Genomic DNA, 14,974 nt, shown 5'->3' with positions numbered 1-14,974 from the left:
TTATTTATTTATTTATTTATTTATTTATTTATTTATTTATTCATAATATTAATATGCATCTCTTTGTTGAAAGTACAAGTGCAAGGTTTTTGGGTTTTGTTTTGTTCTTTTTTGAGGATGTAGAGCTGGGGTTACCAAACGTTTTAGCCCACGACACCCAAAATAACAATGTCAGTGACTCACTACCACCATTTTTCTCAATACAATTGTTGCGAACACAACAATAGCGTAAAGGTTGTCAGAAAATTGATATATGGTTAATCTAAACACCCCAGGAGTTGCAATCCAATCCAAAAAATTGGAAAGGCTGATGGATTTTTATTGTTAAGTTTTTAATTAATTAATTAATTTATTTATTTATTTATTTATTTATTTACTTATTATTATTTTTTTTATGTAACTATGTGTCTCCTGTGGGTTATTGATAACATATGGTAATTCTAATAGTTTAATCAAATTGATTTGAGTTTTGGAAATCCCCATAGATAGATGGATGGATGGATGGATGGATGGATGGATTTATTTATTTATTTGTTTATTTATTTATTTATTTATTTATTCAGTCAGAATAGCAAGCTTTTGATTCCTGAGCTTTTTTAAAGAAACCATTCTATTGTTGTCTAAAACTGTATATTAGCATGTCTGAAAACATGGCTTTTTTTTTTACTTAAAAAAAAAACTGACATCTTTGTTTTAGATCTGTCTTCAGTAGTTAATTGAATAAATGAAAGAAACGTTTTACTCACATATAATATACAAAACAAATCAAATATAACTTTAAATCACGAATTCAGAGAAGCTTGGGTATCGTGGGGTCTTTTTTCCCCCCAAAGCTATAGTTTGAAGAGCTTTTTTGTGTGTGTGTGCATTGTGTGTGTGCATTGTGTGTGTGTGTGTGTGTGTGTGTGTGTGTGTGTGTGTGTGTGTGTGTGTGTGTGTGTCTTGTAATTATTGAAAAACTGAAATCTTAAAAATTTGTTTTGAGAACCTGTAATTTCAAGGTAATGATAAAATTTACAGTGTTCTTTTCTTTTTTTTTTTTTACCAAGGCTAGAAAACAAATAGCATGTTAATCGATATTTGCTATAGCATTTAAAATGAAACAATCAGCATGAATATGAGATTAAATGTGAAACTAATAGTGTTTTAAAATGTCAAATGCTAAACCTGTTATCTTATCTTATCTACTTTTTTATTATTATTATTATTTATGTTATTTTTTTACTGATTCTACACATATTTGTGTAATGCCAAAACAAGAAAGAAAAAAACAAGAACCGTTCAACCATGATGACACTATAAATACATTAACCTAGACTTATATAAACTTGAAATGTAAAGTTTAATTAAAAGTTTTGTTTTGTTTTCATTATCTTGGACATTCTTATCTGTCACTAAGCGTTTAATTAGTTTAGAAAGAGGATGATTTTGATTTGCAGTGTTAATAAGCTGAAGTGTTGTGCTTGTTTCAGTCCATGTTCACTGTCTTGGCAGTGTGATGTATTCAGTGTTAATGAGTGTAAGTTGTTTATTGCGGAGAGCTGGATGCGAGAATGACACTGTCAAGGCAAGCGAGAGCTTTGGTAGCAGCTGATCTTCATAGGTGTGTGTGTGCACAAGATGTTTGCAACTAGACCTTGTTTTGTATTATTTGCTATTTTAATCCTTATGCTGACTTTTTCTATGCATCTGTATTTTTAAGAGTCTTCTTACTCATCACTTTAATCTTTAGCTCCCTATACAGATTCTCAATTGGATTTAAGTCAGGACTTTGGCTGGGCCACTTCAAAACGTTAATGTTTTTTTTTTTTTTGGTCTAGTAAGCATTTCTTCACCACTTTTGCTTAGTGTTTTGGCTTGTTGTCGTGCTGAAGTGTTAAGCTTGTTTTTGTCCTTGTTCTCTGTCTTGGCAGTGTGATGTATTCAGTATTAATGAGTGTAAGTTGTTTATGGCGGAGAGCTGAATGCGAGAATGACACTGTCAAGGCAAGTCATAGCTTTGGCAGCAGCTGATGTTCTTTGTTGCTTTTTAATATTTACTATTTTAATCCTTATGCTGACATTTTCTATGCATCTGTATTCATTAGGATCAACCTGCTCATCGCTTTGATCTTTAGCTCCTTCCACAGATTCTCAACTGGATTTATGTCAGGACTTTGGCTGGGCCACTCCAAAACGTTAATGTTTTTGTTTATTAGGCATTTCGTCTCCTGTTTTGCTGTGTGTTTTGGCTTGTTGCCGTGCTGACATGTCCACTTATCTGCAGACTGCCTGATGCCTGATACAATCAAATCTACGGGTAGCACTTTAAAATAACTACACACTATAAATAATTTATTAAGCATTAGCAAGTACTTAATTAATTATTCAAGCATTAGCTCTACATTAATATATGTTAGTAAGCAGTTTATAAACACATCTACAAATGCTGTATTCTTGACTTACTGTATAAGCACATGTATAATGTGTTTAATGATTGTGTTTTAATACTTTTAATGAATCGTATTTCTTACTAAATTACCCATTGCATTGTTTACAAACCAGTTATTTAAGAATAGTTGTTGTTTTGTTTAAAATCATTCATTAAATGTTTAATAAACTATTTAAATTAACATGTGTATATCTTAATATTCAAGCATATATTAATAGTTACTTTGTATGTTAATAATTGTTTATCTATTGTTTTATTTATTATTATATTGTTGTAGTTGTTGTTGTTGTACCAAAACCCATTATTCAAGTGACGGCCGAGAAAATGGCATGGTTGTCAGGAGGCAGATGAAGATGGCTATATTTCTGCAGGGACACGCAGTCATGCATGTTACACCACCCATCAGTAGCGCGTCTGTGTTGATTAAAGAGATGGCCATAAATAAAGCTGCTGTTTCCCCTCAAACATAACACTCTCAGACACTGACCTGACAGCTGAGTAATTACCTCATGCTTTCATGACAGCGGCGAGCGCATGATGGCATGGATGTCGATATTCTTTATGGCTTTATTAGGGTGTTATGTCTTATGGCCTCAAGGCTGTCATGCATGAACAGCGTCTGTTGTCTGTGCGCGAGAAATAAAATATCGATGGGAATAAGTGTTATTGTTGTGGGTGTCCACCGAGCGTCTGTCATTTATTGTTTGGGCCCAAGTTTGACTGAAGAGATTCTAATGATGATGTAATTGTTCGTGATGGATGAATGAGGTGATTGACGTCAGGGTGGTGGTTTATTGTTATTGTTTGTTTTCTAAACAGAGACTGTGCATCGCCAAATGCAGCTGTATGAGGTGGAGTATTTGCAGTTCGCGTTCCGCTGGATGAACAATCTTCTTATGAGAGAACTTCCTCTGCGCTGCACCATTCGTCTGTGGGACACTTATCAGGTAAGAAGACACTCCACAGTCTTTGTTTATGCTTTTTTTTACTGACATATAGTCATACTTGACCCCTGTTTGACTTAGGTAGCAAATAGCATAGCTTATGACAGGACAAAATATGACATTACACAACACTTAGCAGGTAAGAGACCCTCAACAGACTTTGTGGGGTCAGTTACTCCCGATTCACATGGGGTATCAGGGCGTATCTGAAATTGGGGCTGACGCGATCTTCATAGCAGCATCAGCCAATTAAATTAATCCGCAATGGGCTACTGTCTGAGCTGTTTCCAATTGTTAAAAAAAAAGAAAAAAAAAACTTGTTACGACCCTTGATTGAAATATGTCTAGGAATTTAAAAGGAGTGACATTGAAATGACCAAAAGAATAAACTAATGGTAAAACATGGCAAGAGAAATACAGAACAACAAATTAGCACCGCAAAAGATTTGCTTCCACAAACCATATATTTACAGTATGAACAAAAACAAAAATATAATAATACATTTGAAAAACCAAGAAAAATCGGAGAGGTAACTAAAAGTTGCGCTAGAAATATAATAAAAAATATTCCTACAATCTCTTCCCAATCCTCTAAATAAGAAAGTAACATGAACAAACATCTTCAGTCTGCAAGTCATCCCAAGTTTTGAATGGGCTAAAATGTGCTAGACGCAAGACATCCCTCATAAACGCAGATATTACAAATGACAGAACCTTTAACAACAGATTGTTTAAACAGATCTTACTGAAAGTCAGCATTAGTACCAAGCTAAACATACGGACACCACAAAACAGACAGCAACATGCCAAATAGTAAACAACAGCTGATCTCTTCCTATTGCTGCTTCCGAATTAAAGGTCTCTGTGCCGATCGTGATCATCACAGGAGTGATTAGGAATGGCAGTCCTGTCGGCCAATAATGTTCCAAAAGTAGACGAAACCTAAATGTGAACGTGACAGGTCAACGTTAACATAAACTTTAACATTTTTTTTTAGATATTTTTAAAAATATTTTTTGTATAATTTGATGTAAGGATGTGTAATACAAAAGTATTGCTTTCGACATTTTTATTTTATTTTGTAAATCAAAATAGTTAATACTTTTGAGGATTTAAAATCCTGATGACCTTTGAAGTGTCTTGTGAAAAGGCTGAGTTATGAGTTTTCATGATCAATATTTTTAGTAACGTACATTTCCAACTTCTTCACTTTTTATGAAAACCAAGCGAGTGATTGAGTGAAATCATTCATTTTGTTTTCATTGCACTGATGGTATGACTTCTTCAGCGAAAAGATGGGAAATTAAATTCTGAATATTTAATACGCCTAAAAATCAGTCATAGAACAAATTTACCTTTCAGTTTGAATGTTCTACTTTACTCCGTATATACACATTAATAGCTTTTTCTTTTCTTTTTCTCACAGTTTGCCCCTTTTCTCAGTTTAAACTTTCACAACCTTTTTTTTTTTTTTTGCCCTGAGGAAGAAACATAATTTCTTTGTTGTTAGGGTAAATCTGTTTTTTTCTTCTTTCGTTTTTTGTCTCTGTTAAATGACTTGTTTACACCGCTCTTTTTTTTCTTGGCTTTGAAGAAAAAGTGATCCAGGATAACTGTGTTTTCAGGGCTGGGGTCTCTGAATGACTATGCGAATAAAAAAGCCCTGTGTTATTGCACTTGTTTTGAGGGGTTATTTACATAAAATTCATTCTTGTGTTCTTGTAATACAGCACAAGAAAATAGAACAGAACTCAACAGGTCTCAAAATGTGTTTTTAAACCATCTAATAAAAAAAAAAAATCAGTGATGGGGGCAGAACAAAATACTGCAAAAATGTGTACTGCTGTCGTGATGGTCTTGTAAAGAGGCTATCTTTTTTTGGATTTGTTTGTTTTTGGACAGTCAAATCATCAATCTCTATCTTTGTGATGCTTTTTTCTTTTTGCATTTAAAATAATAAGGCTGGAACAACTTCATATTGAATTGTTTTGAACTGTTTATATATCATAAAGTTATAACCAATATTGCTGTAAATTATATCAAATTAAGTCATAATTGCATTGTTGAAAAAGTAAAATAAACTACCTTAAAGGGGACCTTATATGCCAGTTTTTAAAAGATGTAAACTAAGTCTCTGATGTCTCTAGGCTGTGTATGTGAAGTTTCAGCTCAAAATACCCCACAAAAAAAAGTTTTATAAGCCCCTTATGGGCTTTGATCCTCATTTTACCATTTTGGTGATTGTCGCTTTAAATTCAAATGAAATAATGCTCTTTTCAAAAGAGGGCTGAGCTATAAATGCCTGTGTGTCAGCATAGTGAGATATTCAAAAACAAGACTATCATCCTATGCTAATGAGTAGCAATTGAAATGGCCCCTTATATGCTTTAATCCTCTTTTTGCAATTTTGGGGACTGTCACTTTAAATTCAAAAGAGATTGCGCTCTTTTCAAAAGAGGACGGAGCTATAAATGCCTTTGTGTCAGCATAGTGGCAGATTCAGAAACATGACTATCATCCTATGCAAATGAGTGGCAATTGAAATGGCTCCTCATAGGCTTTGATCCTCATTTTGCCATTTGGTGACTGTCACTTTAAATTCAAATGAGATTGTGACTAATGGATTGTGGCTTTCCCTCCTGATGACACGCACAACGGGAGAATGTCAATCAAAGTATTCCTGCAAACTGTCAATTTTTACTATTAAAAGCTGGTTATATTTACATAATCTTGCCACGCAACTATGTTTAAACATCTTTGTTTTGTTTTGTTTTTTCATAAGGGGTCCCTTTTAAAATCAAATACAAAAGTTCTAAATGTGTTCTAAATATTTTGTTTAACAGTATCACTTCTATAAACAGTTTATACAAGTCTAAAATCTACAGAAATTCTAATGGCATCGCATAAACATAAACGTCTATTTTAAATGCCGAGATTAAAACAAAAATAAACGTACGCTACTTGCATCTAATTGCATTAGCACTTCACAATGTCAATTAAAGTGTGTTTAAGGTATCTGGAGTATGTAGCTGGTCTTATGTCATTATACAAACTTTTGTGTCTCATCACAGTTACCATGACAACAAGCGAATCTTGTGATAATTAAAGGTAATTTCATTACTTCCACCATGTTATATGCTACCACTGAAAACCCCTGTGTAAATATGCTTGCCTTTATATATAACCTGACATTTTTCGAAAGCAGGTTTATCCTTTTTTTTTTTTTTTAGGTCTAGGTTTAGATTTCTAACACCAAGCCATGAAAAGAACCAGAGCTTGAAAGATAAAGAATCTTTAGCACAGCCAGGAACTTCAGAGGCGTTACTGACATATAACCTAACACTTCTGGAAGACTTCCAGGCAGTATAATGGGCCATTTCTGATTCCTGATTTTTTATTCATATTTATTTATTTATTTTTTATGCACTAATCTCAAAGGAATCTGAAAATTACACTGAATTCTTTGAGGCCATTCACACAGGATGCATCTGAGTCTAAAAAAGTGGGAATGGTTTGTAACAAAAAGCCATGAGGGTATCCAGACACAGAAACATGTAAACAGAAATTGCAAAGCTTTTTTATTTTTTTTTTTTTTTGAGTTCTTCTGATTGGTCCACTGCTTTGAAACTGACACGGATGAGTGGTGCTGCATGTAAAAGTTAAAGTTTTTTTTTTTTTTTTTTTTTTTTTTTACTTAACATGGAATCTAAAAATGCGGTGGCTCTAAATATGCAAGATGTGAGTGTAATGGTCATTACGCATGTCCATCAAGCACATCCTTACACAAGCATATGTATCAATTATTCATTATAAAGGTAATATTTTGGTTTTGGGGGTCTCCAACAACAGGCTGATGTGCATGCAAGGTCAAAAAACACTTTCATTGTCTTATAATAATTATCCAAATGACTCTCAAATGATTTTGCCTTAGTGCAATGTTAATCTGCGCTGATTGATCTGATGACTCAGTCTGTTGCGATTGATCAACTGCGTTCAGAGGGAAACAGAGAATCTGCCACCACAGCTCATCAACATTAATGAAGTAGTCAGAGTGCAGAGTATAGGTGTGTCCCCAATGCAGGAGTACATTAAAGCAGTGCAGTTAAACACCAGCATTTTGCTCAATTCTTAACCATAAGTAAAAACAACGACACACATTCAGCATTAATCCACACAGCGGCAAAGCTGAAGTATTTTGAAATTTGACTGTCGCACTTGTGTAGGAACAGCTGTTGGTGCCCATTGCATTGACAAATGGCAGAAGATTGCAAGCTCACAAACGCGTTTAAATCTGTGTGGCTTAAGATGCAACATGAGAATATATAGAGTCAACCAGATGCACTACAAGCCACGTGGAGCGAATACAAGTAACAAAATAAAATTAAATACATAATTTGCTAGCTAGAGAAAACAAGAAGACAACCATCTTAATCGCACTTACTTACACTTGCGAGCTGAAGGAAGAAACTGATTCATAAACTGTGTACTGTTAAGTTCCGTCCCAATGAGTCCCATACATCAATAGTCTTTTCTGATCCTTTCTGACACAACCCCCTGGTCCAAGGGGATGATCTGAAAAAGTGACAAAACTGGTTGGGCTTTGCTTATTGTGCAGTGACCTCATTGGTCAATGAAGTTGTACTGTAGGTGACCTGAAAGGAGAGTTTTTTGGTTTATTTTAACACCCTGATTACATGATTCTTATTTTATTTTTTTATTTTTATTTCTTGCATATCATTAGCTTAAATTAACTGACGATTAGGTGTAAAGCATAATATATGATAGATAAATTAATTTAATAGCAAAATATAATTTCAGGGTTAGTACTAATAAATTTTCAGTTTTTCATTAATTTTTAAAACAAGGTAAAAATAACAAATAAGTAACCATGTTCTTTTAGTAGGCTAATGACTGAAAGTACATAAATACAAATACAACGTGCTAACTTCAGTCAACATGTTTGTTTCTCTCTTGCTATCTTTCTTTTTTCAGATCAAAATGAGCATTTGTTATTTGTTTTCTATTTACGTTTGCAATGTGAGGATGAAAAGTTGACTCAACTTAAAATTCTAAGGTTACTTGGTGCACTGTAAAAAACGATTAATTGAAAAAGTACGTAAACTCGTTGCATTCAAATAATTACGTAAATGAACAATATGCATAATTGAAAAATTATAATAATTTAACTTAGGTGAACTTAAAAAATTCTAAGTTAAACAAAAATACATATTTTTAAATTGAAATCAACTTGCAATAGTTTAAGGAAATACATTTAATTTCTTTTTTAAGTAAATGCTTTTTTGCTCAACTTTAAGCCCAAGTACTGTACTTGAGTGCACTTAATTTAAGTTGAGTCAACTCAAAAAGCTCTCCGGCATGTTGCTGTACAATTTTAAGTTGTCAGCTTTTTTTTACAATGTTATTTAAATTTAAGTTGCATGATCTATGCTTCCTATGATGTCTCTATGTTGTCTTAACACACATTGATTAATTTAACTTAAGTGTTTTACAAATTTAAGTGGATTTAACATGAAACAATTAAGTTGTCCCCAAAACACCCTCAAGAATTGTGTTCTTTCAACTCAATTTAAATAAGTAGATTGAACAAGCAGAAAAATCCCGTAAAAAATACTTGTAAAAGTACAAATGAAATTGAGGCACGGACCTTGACGGTTATACTACTACAGCCTAACTACACATTTATAGGCTGCACTATAAAAAAAAAAAAAAATCTGTTATTTTAATTCAATTTAAATTTGTACTTCTGGTAAATTTCTGTAATTAATCATCTGTTATTTCAGGTAAATTCCTGTAATTTAACGGCCGTTATTTAACTTTTTTTACCCCAGACAACAAATTTATTTTACAGTGTGTATTAACAGAGTTATAACTTCATTAAATATGACAACTGTCATTCAAAGCTCAATTGCAATATCTCAGTTGAATTTTTTATTGTAAATATAATGTGGCAATATAATGTCAAACTGTATATGGGAACTGTCAGAATGACCGCTGTGGTAATTCGAGTAGTATTAGTATTATAGTTCCAGTGTTAAATGTTAGTTTCCTACCATATCTACTGTACAAATATACTGTCAATATCTGACTGTTCCTTTGTTCTACTTGACTGATTTGGATTTTGCAGTTTTGGCATTGCCAATAGACTGTTCACATGGTTTGTTTGCCTATTTGTTACTCACTCGGGACGTGTCACTGGATGCTTTCCCAAAACAGCCTCGTCATTGATGTGTGTGTTAGCACAGAGGGCGCCACACACACAAAAAAAGCGCTTGTTAGGCCAGTCACAAGTCAGTAAGACTACGGTATTGCTTAACATGCATTATTGATCATTTCTTTCAATAAAGTCAGGCCGTGTGGTTGCAGAGCATTAAAATGATTTCGAAGAAGCTTAACTTCTATTTGATGGCTTATTTTCAATGGCGAAGGCCTCAGGTTTGGTCAGGTTATGATTGGAGCTGCTCTGAGTTGCCTTCTGATATTGATTTTGCCAGCTGAGCAAACAGTGAAAGCAAGGGCAAGAGGAGATAACTGCGGCAGGATTTGCAGCAGCAACCCATGATTATTTTAGTGCTCTACTGATGCTTGGGGTCACTTTTTTTTTCCCTTTTTTAGTACTTATGCTCTCATTCCACAGATTTAAGTGTTTCTACACACACTGTTTACAAATGAACACACCACTTGGCCTTTATGACCTTTATGTTAAAGTCTTCTAAAGTAATAAAAGGGCTTTTGGAGAAGAGTTTCTACAATACAGAAAACAATCTAGTTTAAAACAAGCGTACTGTTTTGCGTGATTTATATAATTTTTACAAATGTTAATATGATTTTCAAGAACACTGTACAATATCATGTTTAAATAAACATTAAATAGCATGAGTGTGTGAATTACTGATACGACCCATTCATTAAAGTCACAACATAAAAGAGAGCTCCAACACCAAACTACTATTTATTTATCTATTTAATTTATTTGTAATTCATTGCTTACAAACATTACATAAACAGAAAAACAGATTAGTCATAATAGAGATATTAATGACATTAAAAAAGATGTATATTTTGTTTCTTCGTTGATTTTCTTTTGGCTTAGTCCCTTCTTTATCCGAGGTTGCCACAGCGGAATGGACCACCAACCAGTGTAGCCAGATATAGCTGACTTTTACAGGCCAAAAGCTTTCTTAAAACGCACAAAAACGGCCAAAATATTACTATATTTTATTTCTTTTACATTTTTTTAATCAAAATTAAGCTAGTTACTTTAACTTTCAGATTTTTTTTTTAACCAGCACCAGCAGTCACAGGACCACAATCGGATCACATCGGAACACTGCCCCCCTTTCACCCACACACTGCACTTATTGCTGTGTAGATTACAATACCTATTAGAGTATGTTTTACTTTCGAAATGGTGTATGGATTCATCCCATTTGGCATTTTAAATTATTTTAGACTTAATTAGGTTCTGGTTTTCAATCAGACAATGTTTATGTTTGTTCTTGCTGTCAATAGACTTATTTCACATGGCTGCCATTTAAAAAGCAAAATCGAGCCTGCGGTGGGAAGAAACCTGGATCACCTCAGTCACACAGGAAAGTTCTATACCTGTTTGTACATCTCATCAGCAAAAAGAAAGTGTCACAAATTTGTAATTTCACCATCTTCTGAGTGACCTGAAGGTCTGTTCTGAATGGACAGTGAAAATAAAAAGGGATATCAAACCTCCTTTCCAGCTAACTTCAGGGAAATGGCACTAGTTAGCTAATGTTATCTTTCCCAAAACACACGGTTTAGATGCCATTTATCAAACTCAAGCTAATGAACCGATTCTTTTACTACGTTATACCTGTCACGATACTGAATTGGGTACTGAAATTTATTAAAAAAATAAATAAAACTAAATAAATAAAAAATAAATAAAAATTTCCCACTAACATTAAAGAACTTTTAAATGCAATACCACTGATTTGCCATAGTATTCACCAGTGCTCAACAGAAATGATTGTGATTGGCTCTGAAGGTCATCAGTCCACTGTTTGCCGCTGTTTACGGAGTGCAAACACAGGCGAGTAATTCACCGATGTCTCGACGGATCTTCACAGCTTTAAAACTCCCCAGTGTTCATGTATCTGTTTGCACTCAGTGAAAAGCAATAAACTGATGATCTTCTCGGCCAATCACAGTCATTTCTGTTGAGCATTGGTGAATACTATGGTAAATAAATGTTTTTAAAACTTCAGTACCAGGACAACACTATTACAGACAACTAGAGGGTGTTCTACAGAGAACTGCATTGTTTTATCGCTCACCGGGTTACATAGGCTGATGCAGGGAAGCTCCCACAGTGTTTACCTCGTGCCATGAACTGAAACCAAGGAGGACACTTAAGCGTATTAATCTTAAAGAGATTATGATTTTAATTGATGGCTAATATGCTTTTAATTGTTTAAATTAAACTGAACTGAATATTAAAGTGATGTTTACACTATATTTGTGTTTTAAATCTCGGTAACAGCTGGAGGTTTGTAGTCTACAGCATGTTGCTGCAATGTTAACAATGCTGATCCTATTATTCCGAGTTTTTACCTCACTTTCGTGTTTTAAAATGGAGGCTGCGAGAAATACGCGTATTGGTAGATAAGTGTTATGATAAACCAATGTGAGTTTAAATTGCAGGCGCTGTGTTATGCACTTGCACGCGAAGGGGGTTCAGATTTGTCCGGGGAATCTGATTTTGATACAGCTTTCCTTCACCTTCTCTTGCGGATATGCCCAAGCGGTTTGCAATATGCACTGGTCACTACTAACTGAACGGAGCAGGAGCACACAGTTATGTTTTGTTAAATAAGTTGCATATAAAATTTACATTTCATAACCGCTCAAATTTTGTTACTCTACCTATGCCATTTTTAACTCTTAAATTCAAAACGCCCCAATTGGGTGGCAAACAGCTCAATCTGGTAACACTGCCGCCACCTTTACCAGCATATGTTTTATGCTGCGGATGCCTTTCCAGCCGCAACCCAGCACTGGGAAACTCCCATATGCTCTCGCATTCACACACATACACTACGGCCAATTTTGCTTATTCGATTGAACTATAGCGCATGTCCATAGACTGTGGGGGAAACCGGAGAACATGCAAACTCCAACTCCAAAGAAATGCCAACTGACCCAGCCAGGGCTTGAACCAGCAAACTTCTGGCTGTAAGGCGACAATTCTAACCCCTGAGACCCCATGCTTTGTCTCTCAATTAGTAGTTTTTAGCAATGCTTAATAATAAGAAGCATTAATAATAATTAAGAATGAATAATGATAATAATAATAATAATAAATGGGTAGATAAAAACAATGTCCCATTGGTTAATTTAATTACTAACATGAACAATTAACGATACAATTTCATTGTCTTTCTTAGAGTTAATGGATATAAAGTTGTTCATTGTCCGTTCACATTAACTCACAATGCGTTTGCGTTGACTAATGTTAACATGCACAATTTAGCATTTTAATAATACATTAGTAAATTTTGAATATGCTTAAACACCTTGTGGAGTATGAATATGCTTGTGGAGGATCAGCTCCTTTTCATCAAAAGGCACAGGCACACAAAAAACAGCTGTTTTTTTTTTTTTGTTTGTTTGTTTGTTTTCTCCGCTGACCCAAAAGTGACATTTTAAATGGAGTATAATTAATAATCTAAAGGGTATTTTGAGCTGAAACTTCACAGACACAGACTGAGGACACCAAATACTTATTTAGACTTATTAAATAACATCTTGTAAGTGGCATAATAGATACACTTAAATTCAGTATTGCTTGTTAATTAAGCTATTAATGACAGTGTTGCATTGTTTTTGTTTTTTTTAATGCATAAAATAAAGCTTTTGAAACTGTTTTGGCTTAATCAGTTAGCATGTGGTAAATGAAAGCAAGAGATAACTGACCGCTGAAGCCAGTCTTGATTTACTCAAGGCTCTTCACATGTTAGCTTTTGCATCTGATGCAAAAGTTTTACAGATTTTTTAGCTCTTGCTTCAAACCTTTGGATGACTTTCCTGTGTATATATTCAAACTGTGGGAAGCCTAGCACAGTTATTCATAGAGACGTGAACCACACTCATCTGTCTTCGAGATGAAGGTGATGCGTTGCCTTCTGAGGGCTTCAAAATGTGACATTTCCGTTGCGTAAACTCGTGTGCATTGACCTGATACCACTGTTGTGGTCATGGCTTCATAGCCTACTGTTACCTCGTCCAAAATCCTTTCTCACGCTTCCATCAAATCACTGGGCCATTGCATTCATGTTTGGCCAGAAGCAATGAAAGGCGTGCTGTCAGTGCCGGGAGTTTGCTTGAAAGTGCTCGCTCAGAGAGAAGTGAACCCAGATCTGTCGTCTTTGAACTCGCAGAGAGGGCCAGAGATTGAGGACTTCAGGAAGTCGTATTTTCTGCAATGAATTGACTTCAGACAGAACATCCCTTATAAAAAAAAATGTTTACTTGTGTTAGATGAAAAATTCGGTCACACTTTATTTCAATGTACAATTCACGCTATTAGCAAACCAATAACTTAGACTTTTAGCTTAATAAACTACCAATTAGCTCTGTATTTATTGGTGGTAAGCAAGTAGTTGGGTTTAGTTATTGGAATGTAAATAAGATCTTACTTTATAAGTGCTAATAAACAGTTAATGTGTTTATAATAGAAAGGTAATAAACCTGTAGTAAATGGTGTTTTGTATTGTTACTTGAACTAAAGTGTCACCAAAAGTTCTTCTCAGTGTATAATTTTAAGTTGTTTATAGATGTAGTGGATATAAAGTATAGAATATATATATATATATTCTAGGCTATTGCAGTACATGCAACCTAGAATTACACAATGTATTTATTTCTATAAATGTTATGCTCACCAAAGCATTATTTATCATTTGCTTTAAAGAAGAGATGGTGAAATATAAGCAGAGATTAAAATTACTATTTCTTCATAGTCTTTTTTTATCTTCTTCATCTTTTTCTTTACCTTCTTCTTTATCGTCTTCTTTGTTTTTTTTGTTTTTGTTCTTATGTTTTTTGTTCTTTTGATTCTTCTTGTTGTTCTTGTTCGTTTTTCCCGTTGTTTATCTTGTATATTATCATCATCATCCTCTAATTCTTCCAGTTGTTGTTGCTGTCGTTGTTTTTCTTCTTTTTCTTATTGTTCTTCTTTTTTTTTGTTTTTTTGTTTTTTGTTTTTCTTGTTCTTGTTCTTCGTCGTCATGTTGTACTTCTAGTTCTTCTTGTTGTTTTTCATCATCTAATTTCTTCTGCTCTATTTTCTTCTTCGTCTTGTACTTCTATTTCTTGTTTTTTTTTTCTTCTTGTTCTGCTTATCCATCACCTTCTCTTTTCCTCAGTTCTCTTATCTTATTTCTCTTCACCATGTACTTCTAGTTGTTGTTGTTGTCAATCTTCTTGTTTATCATCTTCTTTTCTTTTCTTCTGTTCTCTGATATGTATTTTCTTGTTGTACTTCTAGTTCTTGTTGTTTTTGTTGTTGTTCATTGTTTATTATATTTTGTCTGTTCTGTTCTTCTTC

The 14,974-nt window shown here is 34.0% G+C and overlaps 1 protein-coding gene across 3 annotated transcripts in view; it reads left to right on the top strand.

The window, feature by feature from the left end:
* Positions 1-14,974, top strand: part of tbc1d22a (TBC1 domain family, member 22a) — a 270,682-nt gene that overhangs the window by 183,087 nt on the left and 72,621 nt on the right. For all 3 annotated transcript variants that reach the window (XM_005168538.6, XM_005168539.6, NM_214799.1), the window contains 1 exon segment: positions 3,251-3,378. In XM_005168538.6, coding sequence (XP_005168595.2) covers positions 3,251-3,378 — 128 coding nt within the window.

This window comes from Danio rerio, chromosome 4 (genome assembly GCF_049306965.1).
Source record: "Danio rerio strain Tuebingen ecotype United States chromosome 4, GRCz12tu, whole genome shotgun sequence".
Lineage (NCBI taxonomy): Eukaryota > Metazoa > Chordata > Actinopteri > Cypriniformes > Danionidae > Danio > Danio rerio.
The sequence above is the reverse complement of the archived record's forward strand: the minus strand, read 5'-3'. Positions and strand labels throughout refer to the sequence as shown.